This window comes from Oncorhynchus tshawytscha, unplaced genomic scaffold (genome assembly GCF_018296145.1).
Source record: "Oncorhynchus tshawytscha isolate Ot180627B unplaced genomic scaffold, Otsh_v2.0 Un_contig_673_pilon_pilon, whole genome shotgun sequence".
NCBI lineage: Eukaryota > Metazoa > Chordata > Actinopteri > Salmoniformes > Salmonidae > Oncorhynchus > Oncorhynchus tshawytscha.
In genome coordinates, this window is record NW_024609787.1 from 80,001 (window position 1) to 96,229 (window position 16,229).

At 45.9% G+C, this 16,229-nt stretch overlaps 2 protein-coding genes across 8 annotated transcripts in view; both read left to right on the top strand.

The window, feature by feature from the left end:
* Positions 1–616, top strand: part of lemd3 (LEM domain containing 3) — a 47,580-nt gene extending 46,964 nt beyond the window's left edge. Inside the window, exon 12 of one of the 2 annotated variants that reach the window (XM_042318103.1) lies at positions 111–616. In XM_042318103.1, the coding sequence (XP_042174037.1) occupies positions 111–289 (179 nt within the window). In that variant the 3' untranslated portion in view covers positions 290–616. The remainder of the gene's footprint in view (positions 1–110) is intronic. The other variant, XM_042318104.1, reaches the window with a different exon arrangement.
* A 9,123-nt stretch (positions 617–9,739) lies between these two features.
* msrb3 (methionine sulfoxide reductase B3) overlaps positions 9,740–16,229 on the top strand; it is a 44,182-nt gene continuing 37,692 nt past the window's right edge. For 2 of the 6 annotated variants that reach the window (XR_006082834.1, XM_042318109.1), the window contains exons 1-2: positions 9,745–9,864; positions 10,033–10,117. Coding sequence is in view for 3 of the 6 variants with exons in the window: in XM_042318109.1 (XP_042174043.1) it covers positions 9,823–9,864; positions 10,033–10,117 (127 nt within the window). In the remaining 3 variants the exon portion in view is untranslated. Of the gene's footprint in view, positions 10,118–16,229 lie in introns of all 6 variants that reach the window. The other 4 variants (XM_042318110.1, XM_042318113.1, XM_042318112.1 and 1 more) reach the window with 3 other exon arrangements.

The following is a 16,229-nucleotide window of genomic DNA, read 5'->3' on the forward strand; positions in this document are numbered from 1 at the left end:
CCTCTCTCTCTCCTCCCTACCTGACCGCCTCTCTCTCTCCCTCCCTACCTACCTACTGCCCCCTCCCTACCTACTGAACCCCATGTCCCTACCTACTGCCCCCCTCCCAGGTAAGCTGGTGACGGTGAACTACCTGCGTCTGGACCGTTACCACCAGCGTTTCCCTCAGGCCCAGGGCTGTACCACCTCCCTGAAGCCCTCGAACACCTACATGAACACCATGTCCAGACTACGTCACCACACCAGCCCTGACAGCAGCTCTAACACGAACTCTCTAGGCTTCTCCTGAGGGGGCAGATTACCCCAGCCTCCTCTCTCCCTCAACCCCACCACACCAGCCCTGACGCTAACTCTCTAGGCTTCTCCTGAGGGGGGGGGGGCAGATTACCCCAGCCTCCTCTCTCCCTCAACCCCACAGATACCACCACACCAGCCCTGACAGCTCCTTCTTACCCCTGTGTAACAGTCTCACCTCAACACAAGCCCCCCTTCCTCCAGTCTCCCCTTAACAAGCCTCTACTGGAGGTGATGGCAGCTTGGTGAACCGTCTGTCTCGGTTCACCCCAGCCCTGTGAGTTGAGACAGACGGTTCACCCCAGCCCTGTGAGTTGTCTGTCTGTCTCAACTCACAGGGCTGGGTCACAGGAACCGTCTGTCTCAACTCACAGGGCTGGGTCGAACCGTCTGTCTCAACTCACAGGGCTGGGTCGAACCGTCTGTCTCAACTCACAGGGCTGGGTCGAACCGTCTGTCTCAACTCACAGGGCTGGGTCGAACCGTCTGTCTCAACTCACAGGGCTGGGTCGAACCGTCTGTCTCAACTCACAGGGCTGGTCGAAGGGCTGGGTCGAACCGTCTGACTCACAGGGCTGGGGTCTGTCTGTCTCAACTCACAGGGCTGGGGTCTGTCTCAACTCACAGGGCTGGGGTGAACTGTCTCAACTCACAGGGCTGGTTGAACCGTCTGTCTCAACTCACCTCACAGGGCTGGGTGAACCGTCTGTCTCAACTCACAGGGCTGGGGTGAACTGTCTCAACTCACAGGGCTGGGTGTCTGTCTCAACTCAGGGCTGGGGGCTGTCTCAACTCACAGGGCTGGTCGAACCGTCTGTCTCAACTCACAGGGCTGGGGTGAACTGTCTCAACTCACAGGGCTGGGGTGAACTGTCTCAACTCACAGGGCTGGGTGAACTGTCTCAACTCACAGGGCTGGTCGAACCGTCTGTCTCAACTCACAGGGCTTTGTTTTCTCTTTTAAGTGGGACTTGACTGTTGGTTGTCCACAACCTGTCTGGACCACAGGAGTGGTGGGAGGCTTTAGACTGACAGTCATGCGGTGTTTTTTGTTGTAAAGACCAATCAGAGTTTTGAAAACAAAACTTTGGAAGACCACTTGAACAACCAATGGGCTGAGAGATTGGAGACTAGGGGGAGGGGGGCGTGGTCTAAGCTGGAGATGTGATTCGCCGGTGCCCCGTCGACACTATTTAATTTGTTTGTTCTTTTTTTTTGTATTACAAACTTTATGGATTTAAACAAGGAAACACAACATTTCGTTCTAATGGCATATTTAAAACAATATATGAGAGAGAAACAACCCCCCTTCTTTCTCTTGTCTCTCCATCCTCTCCTCCCTCCATCCTCCCCTCCATCCTCTCCTCTCTCCATCCTCTCCTCCCTCCATCCTCTCCTCTCTCCATCCTCTCCTCCCTCCATCCTCTCCTCCCTCCATCCTCCCCTCCATCCTCTCCTCCCTCCATCCTCTCCTCTCTCCATCCTCTCCTCTCTCCATCCTCTCCTCCCTCCATCCTCTCCTCTCTCCATCCTCTCCTCTCTCCATCCTCTCCTCCCTCCATCCTCTCCTCTCTCCATCCTCTCCTCCCTCCATCCTCTCCTCTCTCCATCCTCTCCTCCCTCCATCTCTCCTCCTCCATCCATCTCCTCCCTCCATCCTCTCCTCCCTCCATCCTCCTCCCTCCATCCTCTCCTCCCTCCATCCTCTCCTCTCCTCCTCTCCTCCCTCCATCCTCTCCTCCCCATCCTCTCCTCCCTCCATCCTCTCCTCCCTCCATCCTCTCCTCTCTCCATCCTCTCCTCCCTCCATCCTCTCCTCCCTCCATCCTCTCCTCTCTCCATCCTCTCCTCCCTCCATCCTCTCCTCTCTCCATCCTCTCCTCTCCATCCTCTCCTCTCTCCATCCTCTCCTCTCTCCATCCTCTCCTCCCTCCATCCTCTCCTCTCTCCATCCTCTCCTCTCTCCATCCTCTCCTCTCTCCATCCTCTCCTCCTCCATCCTCTCCTCCCTCCATCCTCTCCTCTCTCCATCCTCTCCTCTCTCCATCCTCTCCTCTCTCCATCCTCTCCTCCCTCCATCCTCTCCTCTCTCCATCCTCTCCTCCTCCATCCTCTCCTCCCTCCATCCTCTCTCTCTCCATCCTCCTCTCTCCATCCTCTCCTCTCTCCATCCTCTCCTCTCTCCATCCTCTCCTCTCTCCATCCTCTCCCTCCTCTCCATCCTCTCCTCCCTCCATCCTCTCCTCCCTCCATCCTCTCCTCTCTCCATCCTCTCCTCCCTCCATCCTCTCTCCTCCCTCCATCCTCTCCCTCTCTCCATCCTCTCTCTCTCCATCCTCTCCTCTCTCCATCCTCTCCTCCATCCTCTCCTCTCTCCATCCTCTCCTCTCTCCATCCTCTCCTCTCTCCATCCTCTCCTCTCTCCATCCTCTCCTCTCTCCATCCTCTCCTCTCTCCATCCTCTCCTCTCTCCATCCTCTCCTCTCTCCATCCTCTCCTCTCTCCATCCTCTCCTCCCTCCATCCTCTCCTCTCTCCATCCTCTCCTCTCTCCATCCTCTCCTCTCTCCATCCTCTCCTCTCTCCATCCTCTCCATCCTCTCCTCCCTCCATCCTCTCCTCCCTCCATCCTCTCCTCTCTCCATCCTCTCCTCCCTCCATCCTCTCCTCTCCATCCTCTCCTCCTCCATCTCCTCTCTCCATCCTCTCCTCCCTCCATCCTCTCCTCCTCCTCCTCCTCCTCTCCCTCCATCTCTCCTCTCCTCTCCATCCTCTCCTCCCTCCATCCTCCCTCCATCCTCCATCCTCTCCTCCATCCCTCCATCCTCTCCTCCCTCCATCCTCTCCTCCCTCCATCCTCTCCTCTCTCCATCCTCTCCTCTCTCCATCCTCTCCTCCCTCCATCCTCTCCTCCCTCCATCCTCTCCTCCCTCCATCCCCTTTTTTTAACGAGACTGGCCCCATGATTTTTCAAGGAGTTGAGTTTGGGGCTATACATTGAATTTGCTTTATGTGCAGGTTAAAGTTAAAGCCTCCTATTTAAGCTTTTGAATTTATACCAATAATCTGAATGTTTATTTCCTGGAGAATGTAATCCCTTATTGCATTTTCTTTAGTTTTTAGTCGAGCCGGCGGAGGAAAGGCAGGCTGGTGGCGGTGGCTTCCTTTTGAATGATCTGTATTAATAAAGACAAAAACCATAAGCTCTCTTTTTTTTTCTCTCTCTCTCTTCTCCTGCCTACTAGCTACAATACTCTTTTAACATACTGACTGCATCAGATTTTGTATCCAGAAGTGGAAGCGTTTGTGAGACATTGGGAGGATAACTTGTTGCGAGACAGTGATTTTGGCAGGTGGTGTTGGTGCAACCCCCCCCCAGGGGGCCTACGTCTTCGATTGAAAGGAGTTTAGAGAAGAGGGGGGCTGATAACGTGAGCGATCAGTTAGTCGTCCATGTTGTATTTTTTGGCTTCTTTGGTTTTCTGTCTTAACTCTATATTGGCGGCCATTTTAAGTATCTTTCCTCCCTCAGGCAGCCCTGGTCTAAAGTAGTGCACTACCCCTAAGGGCCCCTGGTCTAAAGTAGTGCACTACCCCTATGGAGCCCTAGTCTAAAGTAGTGCACTACCCCTATGGAGCCCTAGTCTAAAGTAGTGCACTACCCCTATGGGGCCCTGGTCTAAAGTAGTGCACTACCCCTATGGGGCCCTGGTCTAAAGTAGTGCACTACCCCTAAGGGCCCCTGGTCTAAAGTTGTGCACTACCCCTATGGGGTCCTGGTCTATAGTAGTGCACTACCTCTATGGGGTCCTGGTCTATAGTAGTGCACTACCTCTATGGGGTCCTGGTCTATAGTAGTGCACTACCTCTATGGGGTCCTGGTCTATAGTAGTGCACTACCTCTATGGGGTCCTGGTCTATAGTAGGGCACTACCCTATGGGGTCCTGGTCTATAGTAGTGCACTACCCTATGGGTCCTTGTCTATAGTAGTGCACTACCCCTATGAGCCCTGGTCTAAAGTAGTGCACTACCCCTATGGGCCCTGGTCTAAAGTAGTGCAATATATAGGGAATAGGGCCCTGGTCTAAAGTAGTGCACTATATAGGGAATAGGGCTCTGGTCTATAGTAGTGCACTATATAGGGAATAGGGCTCTGGTCTAAAGTAGTGCACTATGTAGGGAATAGGGCTCTGGTCTATAGTAGTGCACTATATAGGGAATAGGGCTCTGGTCTAAAGTAGTGCACTATATAGGGAATAGGGCTCTGGTCTATAGTAGTGCACTATATAGGGAATAGGGCTCTGGTCTAAAGTAGTGCACTATATAGGGAATAGGGCTCTGGTCTAAAGTAGTGCACTATGTAGGGAATAGGGCTCTGGTCTATAGTAGTGCACTATGTAGGGAATAGGGCTCTGGTCTATAGTAGTGCACTATATAGGGAATAGGGCTCTGGTCTAAAGTAGTGTACTATATAGGGAATAGGGCTCTGGTCTATAGTAGTGCACTATATAGGGAATAGGGCTCTGGTCTAAAGTAGTGCACTATATAGGGAATAGGGTTCATTTTTTGGACGTGAGCGAACTCTTTCTCCTGCCATGTTGAAAGTCATTTAGACTTGTTTTGTTTATTTGTGGTTCTTTAATTGTATCCAGCCGTTGTTGTTGATTAAACGCAGACCTCATGTAATATTATTATAGTCAGAAATGATGCAGAGAGAGAACACACAAAACCCGTTGTGTTTTTTTTTAGATGTGTAACACGGAAATAAAACAGTGTTTTAACATTGATGCAGAAATGATTCACAATCATTTAAACATTGTTTTTAGTTTAAAGTACAAAGCTACACGTGGCCGTGTTCCAAACGCCAGCCTCTTTTTCAACCCAAAGTAGTGTACTATTTAGGGGAATAGGGTGCCATTTTGATATGCACCCCCCCTCCTATTCCACCCACCTGTTGTGTCTAAATGGAGACTGTAAAGTCCTGAATGATTTGCACGTGAGCTGGATTTGATGTTGTCGTCAAACAATTAACACATTCATAATGCTTCAAGATCAAAGGAATCGCCACCATTAAGATTATTTGTATATTTTGTTGGGGGGGGGTGCTGTGTGAAGTTGAAAGTGGGATTGCTGTAAATTGTACAAAATGATGCACATTTAAAAAAAATTAAAAAATGTTTTAATTAACCTGGTGCAGTCCTGTCCCCCTGCAGCGGTTGTTGACCTGGTTGTGCCTTAACTTTGTGCTTTCAAACAACCAAACAACCACAAACAGCTGTCACTGCATTACTGGAGAATGTCTTGGGGTTTATTATAGCGGTATAATCATTTGTTTAAAGGGAACGTGAGGTCAGAAAGAAAGAGCTTGTGTTTTCTTGGAAAGTTTTTTTTTTTTTCTCTCATTCTGGACAACACCGAGAATGTGGGTGTTTTCGTAGGTGTGTTTGTGTCCAACAATATGCTTTCCTGCCCCCCCCCCACCAGAGTGCGTCCCCAAATGGCACTCTTTTCCCTATGTAGTGCACTACTTTTGACTCGAGCCTTATGGTGACCGGGGTGCCATTTGGGGACCTACCCAATATTTTTTTATTATTTTAAATTCAAGTCCGGTTGTTGTTTGGGTAGTCAAACGTGGGTAGTTTAAAAAAATGTTTAGATACTTTCTGCTTTTACTCTCCTTCCCATTTACAGAATGACCTTTTTACATTCACAGTTGTATTCCACTGCACAGAGCTGAATATGTACAAAATAAACAATGTTCAAAATGGAAGCCAGTTTGTTTTTTTGCTGACTGTACTTTCCTGTGTGGTGCATCATGGGTAATGATCTTTAAAAAAAATATAAAAAATTGTATTTAATTGTCACCAGCCTGATGGTGAATACCAGTGATGCACCCGAAGGTTGTTTTTCTTCTTAAGAAATGATATGAGTCTGTATAAAATGAGTGAATGTACATGTTTGGTCTGTGTGTGCGGCTTACATTAAAAAAAAAAACACAAATTTTCCAGAAATCCCGGTTTTTAGAGGATTTTGGTGTGTTCTGCTTATTCCCTCTTAATTCCGGCTGACATTTCTGGGGAATTTGGGTAAAAGTTTCCAGAATTTTCTAAACCTATCTGTGTGGCACTTCTCTACGGTCCAAGATGACGCTTGCTGCTTCAACTATCAGCTGCTCCCCCCTTCAATGACGTTTCTTTCTCTCGTTTATGTAAACGTTGTATGCAGAAGACGTTTAATTCCTATTGACCTATCACGACCCCCCCCTCAAGTCACATGACGCTAAAGTTGTCCAATAATGTCCAGACATTTTAAAAGGTTCAGATGTAATTGGTCACTTAATTGTCTTGTTAAAAATAATAATGTCTCTGATTTAAAGATGATTACTTCTTCGTCACTGCTCTACATAAATAGACTTGTATGTTTTATAATCAGTTGTGCAGTGAAGACTGCTAATGGTGTGTGTGTGTGTGTGTGTGTGTGTGTGTTGTTCCACAGCTTTCTCTATATCTTGTCCTATATGGAAATGGAAGGTGTCCTCGCCTGTCCTCTACCTCACCCCAACCCACCCCCCCTCAGTGCTGTGCCTGTGTCCACTATGCTTCCTGACCCACTAATTGAGGTGTCTGAGTCAACCTCCCCCCTCTCAGTGCAGAACCTGTCCAGCTGTGCCTGTGTCCACATGCTTCCTGTGCCTGTGTCCACTATGCTTCCTGACCCACCAATTGAGGTGTCTGAGTCAACCTACCATAAGTGGTGTAACTCAAAACAGACAATGTAGATTTGAGTCTGGGCTCCTGTGACCCATTTTAAGAATTGTACTGTATAATAATGAATGATGTGTAACACCACAAACCATAGGGGGGTCCAGACCCACAGTCTGGGAACCACTGCTCTAAAGAGTGGAAACCATAGGGGGGTCCAGACCCACAGTCTGGGAACCACTGCTCTAAAGAGTGGAAACCATAGGGGGGTCCAGACCCACAGTCTGAGTGGAAATGCATGGATAATGCTGGAACCAGGGAAGGAACCAGGCTGTCCAAACACGCAGAAACCAGGGAAAGAACCAGGCTGTCCAAACACGCAGAAACCAGGGAAGGAACCAGGCTGTCCAAACACGCAGAAACCAGGGAAAGAACCAGGCTGTCCAAACACACATGGACAATGCTGGAACCAGGGAAAGAACCAGGCTGTCCAAACACGCATGGACAATGCTGGAACCAGGGAAGGAACCAGGCTGTCCAAACACGCATGGACAATGCTGGAACCAGGGAAGGAACCAGGCTGTCCAACATGAGTTCACAGCAGTAAGCGGTCTTATTTCAGTCATTCAAGGAGTGGGGTGAACACATTGATCATCTATTGTCATTGGATTGGGCCTCTTCTTCACGTCCAGAATCAAACAGTAGGAATAGTCTATTCTAACTCACTATTCTAACAGTGCTATTCTATTCTAACTCACTATTCTAACACTGCTATTCTATTCTAACACTGCTATTCTATTCTAACTGCTATTCTATCAGTACTATTCTATTCTAACTGTGCTATGCTATAATAACTCACTATTCTAACAGTGCTATTCTATTCTAACTCCCTATTCTAACTCTCTATTCTAACAGTACTATTATAGCGGTCTTATTTCTCTCTATTGTCATTAGTGCTATTCTATTCTAACAGTACTATTCTATTCTAACAGTGCTATTCTATTCTAACAGTGCTATTCTATTCTAACAGTGCTATTCTATTCTAACAGTGCTATTCTATTCTAACAGTGCTATTCTATTCTAACAGTGCTATTCTATTCTAACAGCACTATTATACTCTAACAGTACTATTCTATTCTAACAGTGCTATTCTATTCTAACAGTGCTATGCTATTCTCTCTCACTATTCTAACCGTGCTATGCTATTCTAACTCACTATTCTAACAGTGCTATGCTATTCTCTCTCACTATTCTAACAGTGCTATTCTATTATATTCCAGGAACCAGGCTGTCCAAACACGCAGAAACCAGGGAAAGAACCAGGCTGTCCAAACACGCAGAAACCAGGGAAGGAACCAGGCTGTCCAAACACGCAGAAACCAGGGAAAGAACCAGGCTGTCCAAACACACATGGACAATGCTGGAACCAGGCTGTCCAAACACGCAGAAACCAGGGAAAGAACCAGGCTGTCCAAACACACATGGACAATGCTGGAACCAGGCTGTCCAAACACACATGGACAATGCTGGAACCAGGGAAGGAACCAGGCTGTCCAACATGAGTTCACAGCAGTAAGCGGTCTTATTTCAGTCATTCAAGGAGTGGGGTGAACACATTGATCATCTATTGTCATTGGATTGGGCCTCTTCTTCACCTCCAGAATCAAACAGTAGGAATAGTCTATTCTAACTCACTATTCTAACAGTGCTATTCTATTCTAACTCACTATTCTATTCTAACACTGCTATTCTATTCTAACTCACTATTCTAACAGTGCTATTCTATTCTAACTCACTATTCTAACAGTGCTATTCTATTCTAACACTGCTATTCTATTCTAACACTGCTATTCTATTCTAACAGTGCTATTCTATTCTAACTCACTATTCTAACAGTGCTATTCTATTCTAACAGTACTATTCTATTCTAACTGTGCTATGCTATAATAACTCACTATTCTAACAGTGCTATTCTATTCTAACTCCCTATTCTAACTCTCTATTCTAACAGTACTATTATACTCTAACAGTGCTATTCTATTCTAACAGTACTATTCTATTCTAACAGTGCTATTCTATTCTAACAGTGCTATTCTATTCTAACAGTACTATTCTATTCTAACAGTGCTATTCTATTCTAACAGTGCTATTCTATTCTAACAGTGCTATTCTATTCTAACAGTGCTATTCTATTCTAACTCCCTATTCTAACTCTCTATTCTAACAGTGCTATTCTATTCTAACAGTACTATTCTATTCTAACAGTGCTATTCTATTCTAACAGTACTATTCTATTCTAACTCGCTATTCTAACCGTGCTATGCTATTCTAACTCACTATTCTATTCTAACACTGCTATTCTATTCTAACTCACTATTCTAACAGTGCTATTCTATTCTAACTCACTATTCTAACAGTGCTATTCTATTCTAACTCACTATTCTAACAGTGCTATTCTATTATATTCCAGCCTATTTCTCTCATTGGACTCGCTTTCCAATCTGCTGTAGTAACAATCCATTGTAATAGTCCATGTTTCCAGGCACGAGAGCCAGTAGTAAGATAACTCATTTAAATAGTCTGCTAGTTTGGCTTTAAATAGTCTGCTAGTTTGGCTTTAAATAGACTGCTAGTTTGGCTTGATCCTACTGTATGGACTCAATTTCGCGTAATCTGATTTTGCTCTTGTTCATATTTGGAGATATGTGCCTGTGGCGCTGGAATCTATCCCACAATGCACCAGTCATTACCTAACTAAGAAGTCCACAGTAGACATTTCCCACTATAGTGGCAAGCTGCAAAGTCGAAATTGGCATAAATCGTGAAAATGTATGAAGACGTCAATTCGCTTTTTGCTCTTCATTTAAGCGTAGGTCAGGCACACGTCTAGGAGTATGGTTAATGTTAGCGTTAGTTTTTAAAGAAGATAAAATTGTAGAACTTCCGGGTTTTGCAGCTTGGCCATATAGTGACAACCCCTCAGACAGGCCAGCGGTGTGTTGTCCGTTTCTGTCGTCTCACTGAGTTGTGTTCACAGATAATGACCGGACACCGGACGGACCGCCCGTCTGCCAGTGGGATCACGATCTGCGTTACTTTGTTGTCCCTGCTACTTTTTACAGGTATGTGACCGACATTTCGATTCGTAGTTGATTTACTAACTGTTGCAATAGCATGATACATATTCGAGTGTGTGCAAAGATTGTCGTGGTTGTTTATAAATGTCATTTTGTTTCCAGAGTTTTCTGCTCGGGGAAAGTGGCGCTTGTTTGACCGTCCACTGTCCATAACAAACAATGTCCTTGTCATTTGATAGTCTAGATAACAATACGGGCTCGTTTTGAGTGGGACACCAGTTGCTGAAATAGCCTATTCAGTTATAATACACAGTCATGCACTTGTAGGCTAAAATGTTGCCTTTTACTGTAAAGACATTGACACTTGAACGTGACAACAGTTCTTGGTGAATACATTATATTAAAAAGGTAAACAAGTGCTGTATCCAGCGTCAGTGTAATCGGATACGTTAGAAACATAGCTAGTTATGTTACAGTAAGTTTAATAGACCAAACGTTACAGAAGAGCTGACCACTTGACTGTCGTCTATACTGACTGTAGTCTATACTGGCTGTAGTCTATACTGACTGTAGTCTATACTGACTGTAGTCTATACTGGCTGTAGTCTATACTGACTGTAGTCTATACTGGCTGTAGTCTATACTGACTGTAGTCTATACTGACTGTAGTCTATACTGGCTGTAGTCTATACTGACTATACTGGCTGTAGTCTATACTGACTTCTATACTGACTGTAGTCTATACTGGCTGTAGTCTATACTGACTGTAGTCTATACTGACTGTAGTCTATACTGACTTCTATACTGACTGTAGTCTATACTGACTTCTATACTGACTGTAGTCTATACTGACTGTAGTCTATACTGACTTCTATACTGACTGTAGTCTATACTGACTGTAGTCTATACTGACTGTAGTCTATACTGACTGTAGTCTATACTGACTGTAGTCTATACTGACTGTAGTCTATACTGACTGTAGTCTATACTGACTTCTATACTGACTGTAGTCTATACTGTAGTCTATACTGACTTCTATACTGACTGTAGTCTATACTGACTTCTATACTGACTGTAGTCTATACTGACTGTAGTCTATACTGACTGTAGTCTATACTGACTGTAGTCTATACTGACTGTAGTCTATACTGACTAGTCTATACTGACTGTAGTCTATACTGTCTATACTGACTGTAGTCTATACTGACTAGTCTATACTGACTGTAGTCTATACTGACTGTAGTGACTGACTAGTCTATACTGACTAGTCTATACTGACTGTAGTCTATACTGACTAGTCTATATTGTCTATACTGACTGTAGTCTATACTGACTGTAGTACTGACTGTAGTCTATACTGACTGTAGTCTATGACTGTAGTCTATACTGACTGTAGTCTATACTGACTGTAGTCTACTACTGTAGTCTATACTGACTGTAGTCTATACTGACTTCTATACTGGCTGTAGTCTATACTGGCTGTAGTCTATACTGACTGTAGTCTATACTGACTGTAGTCTATACTGACTGTAGTCTATACTGACTGTAGTCTATACTGACTGTAGTCTATACTGGCTGTAGTCTATACTGACTGTAGTCTATACTGGCTGTAGTCTATACTGACTGTAGTCTATACTGACTGTAGTCTATACTGACTGTAGTCTATACTGACTGTAGTCTATACTGGCTGTAGTCTATACTGACTGTAGTCTATACTGACTGTAGTCTATACTGACTGTAGTCTATACTGACTGTAGTCTATACTGGCTGTAGTCTATACTGGCTGTAGTCTATACTGACTGTAGTCTATACTGACTGTAGTCTATACTGACTAGTCTATACTGACTGTAGTCTATACTGACTGTAGTCTATACTGACTGTAGTCTATACTGACTGTAGTCTATACTGACTGTAGTCTATACTGACTGTAGTCTATACTGACTGTAGTCTATACTGACTTCTATACTGACTGTAGTCTATACTGACTGTAGTCTATACTGACTGTAGTCTATACTGACTGTAGTCTATACTGACTAGTCTATACTGACTGTAGTCTATACTGACTGTAGTCTATACTGACTGTAGTCTATACTGACTGTAGTCTATACTGACTGTAGTCTATGGCAGTTTTAATGTGGCACACTTGTCAGCCTTTGCTTATGAAGGCGAAAACGGTACTAGAAATAGCTCGGACCAGGTTTAATGTCAGTGCATTCACTGCAGCCTCCGTTATAAGCATAGTTGGCAATAAACCACGGCTTGAGTATTTAGAACCTAATAGAACGTAATCTAGAACACACGGCATGAGTATTTAGAACCTAATAGAACGTAATCTAGAACACACGGCATGAGTATTTAGAACCTAATAGAACGTAATCTAGAACACACGGCTTGAGTATTTAGAACCTAATAGAACGTAATCTAGAACACACGCCTACTGTATTATATTCTTATTATTGACTGGCTGAGAGTTCATTCTTCATGTGTAAGAAGTGGTGTTTCACCTTGAGTTGGATGCCAGTCAAACCCATAATAAATATTCACTGAAATTCTTGAATTAGAATAATTCTATGGTCAGACCATCCAGGAGATGGTTATAAGGATCGACCTTACCGACCTACACAGTTACTAGGTCTGGAAACCCTTCTTATATCCGTAGGGTTTTCAGAGGTTAGCGTCGCCCACGGTTAGCTGCGTGGGAACTACAATATCCACGCTGTGTTTTAACATTTAGAAACGTCAGTAAATATTGCTTGTGAAACGTTTTTCCAATCACATGCTGATATACCCCTTATCTTTCATAACAGCGAAAAATCTACTTACTGTGGCAGTTTAGCCCCAGATCCATATGCTGTCTCCAGATGACTGCACTTCCTCCTCAGTTAGCTTACGCACAGGTGTTTAAAGCATGCTAGTTATCCCAGGTGGCCACCTCTGTCTTCCCTAAACAAGCGCAGTAACATGGATATATATATATATATGGCCGTGTGGGAACACTGACCGTAACCCTTTAAAAGTGTGTTGTAATTTAACCATTGTTAAAAAAAAAAAAGATTTCTCTCAGTTTACAAAACTGTACCGCACGTTTTATTTAACCTTTATTTAACTAGGCAAATCAGTTAAGAATAAATTATTATTTACAATGACGGCATACCCCGGCCAAACCCGGACAACGCTGGGCCAATTGTGCGCAGCCCTTTGGGACTCCCAATCACGGCCGGATGTGATGCGGCCTGGATTCGAACCAGGGACTGTAAGCAATGCCTCTTGCACTAAGATGCAGTGTCTTTGACTGAGTTCAGAACGAGCGTCGGGGCTCGTAAAAAAAATCCCCCAACCAGGGACTGACGATAGTATCTTCTGGTTGGGAGACTAGATGCTGCTGGAAGTGGTGTTGGACGGCCAGTAAGAAGCACTCTTTCCTCTGGTCTAAAAAATATCCCAATGCCCCAGGGCAGTGATTGGGGACACTGCCCTGTGTAAGGTGCTGTCTTTCGGATGGGATGTTAAAACGAATGTCCTGACTCTCTATGGTCACTAAAGATCCCGTGGCACTTATCGTAAGAGTAGGGGTGTTAACCCCGGTGTCCTGACTCTCTATGGTCACTAAAGATCCCGTGGCACTTATTGTAAGAGTAGGGGTGTTAACCCCGGTGTCCTGACTAAATTCCCAATCTGGCCTTCATACCATCATGGTCACCTAATCGTCCCCAGTTTACAATTGGCTCATTCATCCCCCTCCTCTCCCCTGTAACTATTCCCCAGGTCGTTGTCTAATCATTCCTCCTCTCCCCTGTAACTATTCCCCAGGTCGTTGTCTAATCATTCCTCCTCTCCCCCTGTAACTATTCCCCAGGTCGTTGATGTAAATGAGAACGTGTTCTCAGTCAACTTACCTGGTAAAATAAAAATAGGTACTTAAGCAGTTGGAGTCCATGAATGGAATACCCAGTTACCAGGTTACGCCGCCCAGTTCAAACCGGTCTGTCACTCATTTACATTAATATAGTCGTAACAAAGCCATTAAAACGTCATAAAATCACCACTAATCAACTAGCAAAATGTGCAGCATCATTCACCACTAACACAAGGTTGCTGTTTGGTTGGCTTTGGCTGTGGTCTGTCGTCTCTGTCATTATTTGGCAGCACATCCTACCCATTAGAGGGCTTGGATAGCCCAGGCCTTCTTAAGAGGGTTTGGATCGTTAGCTTGGATAGCCCAGGCCTTCTTAATTAAGAGGGTTTGGATTGTTAGCTTGGATAGCCCAGGCCTTCTTAATTAAGAGGGTTTGGATTGTTAGCTTGGATAGCCCAGGCCTTCTAAAGAGGGTTTGGATTGTTAGCTTGGATAGCCCAGGCCTTCTTAATTAAGAGGGTTTGGATTGGATGGCCCTCTCCTTCAGCAGTTATTGTTCATTGTGTCCAAAACAAAGGCTACTTAGCACAATAATCACTGCTTGCCTGCCTGCTGTGCTCAGTCCCAATGCTGCCATTCTACTACTGCATCAACATACTGTAGTTATTAGCCATGTTGTAGTCATTAGCCATGTCGACATAGCCGTTAGCCATGTCGACATAGCCGTTAGCCATGTAGACATACTGTAGCCGTTAGCCACGTGGACGTACTGTAGCCGTTAGCCACGTGGACGTACTGTAGCCGTTAGCCACGTGGACGTACTGTAGCCGTTAGCCACGTGGACGTACTGTAGCCGTTAGCCACGTGGACGTACTGTAGCCGTTAGCCACGTGGGACGTACTGTAGCCGTTAGCCACGTGGACGTACTGTAGCCGTTAGCCACGTGGACGTACTGTAGCCGTTAGCCACGTGGACGTACTGTAGCCGTTAGCCACGTGGACGTACTGTAGCCTAGCCACGTAGCCGTTAGCCACGTGGACGTACTGTAGCCGTTAGCCACGTGGACGGCCGTTAGCCACGTGTAGCCGTTAGCCACGTGGACGTACTGTAGCCATGTGGACGTACTGTAGCCGTTAGCCACTGTGCCATGTGGACGTACTGTAGCCGTTAGCCACGTGGACGTACTGTAGCCATGTGGACGTACTGTAGCCGTTAGCCACGTGGACGTACTGTAGCCGTTAGCCACGTGGACGTACTGTAGCCGTTAGCCATGTGGACGTACTGTAGCGTTAGCCACGTGGACGTACTTAGCCACCACGTGGGACGTACTGTAGCCATTAGCCACGTGTAGTACTGTAGCCGTTAGCCATGTGGACGTACTGTAGCCGTTAGCCACGTGGACGTACTGTAGCCACGTGGACGTACTGTAGCCATGTGGACGTACTGTAGCCGTTAGCCATGTGGACGTACTGTAGCCGTAGCCACGTAGCTGTAGCCATGTGGACGTACTGTAGCCATGTGGACGTACTGTAGCCATGTGGACGTACTGTAGCCACTGTAGCCACGTGGACGTACTGTAGCCATGTGGACGTACTGTAGCCATGTGGACGTACTGCAGCCGTTAGCCATGTGGACGTACTGTAGCCATGTGGACGTACTGTAGCCGTTAGCCATGTGGACGTACTGTAGCCGTTAGCCATGTGGACGTACTGTAGCCATGTGGACGTACTGTAGCCGTTAGCCATGTGGACGTACTGTAGCCGTTAGCCATGTGGACGTACTGCAGCCATGTGGACGTACTTAGCCATGTGGACGTACTGTAGCCGTTAGCCATGTGGACGTACTGTAGCCGTTAGCCATGTGGACGTACTGTAGCCGTTAGCCATGTGGACGTACTGTAGCCGTTAGCCATGTGGACGTACTGTAGCTGTAGCCATGTGGACGTACTGTAGCCATGTAGCCATGTAGCCATGGACGTACTGTAGCCATGTGGACGTACTGTAGCCATGTGGCGTACTGTAGCCATGTGGACGTACTGTAGCCATGTGGACGTACTGTAGCCATGTGGACGTACTGTAGCCATGTGGACGTACTGTAGCCACGTGGACGTACTGTAGCCACGTGGACGTACTGTAGCCATGTGGACGTACTGTAGCCGTTAGCCATGTGGGACGTACTGTAGCCATGTGGACGTACTGTAGCCATGTGGACGTACTGTAGCCATGTGGACGTACTGTAGCCGTTAGCCATGTGGACGTACTGTAGCCATGTGGACGTACTGTAGCCATGTGGACGTACTGT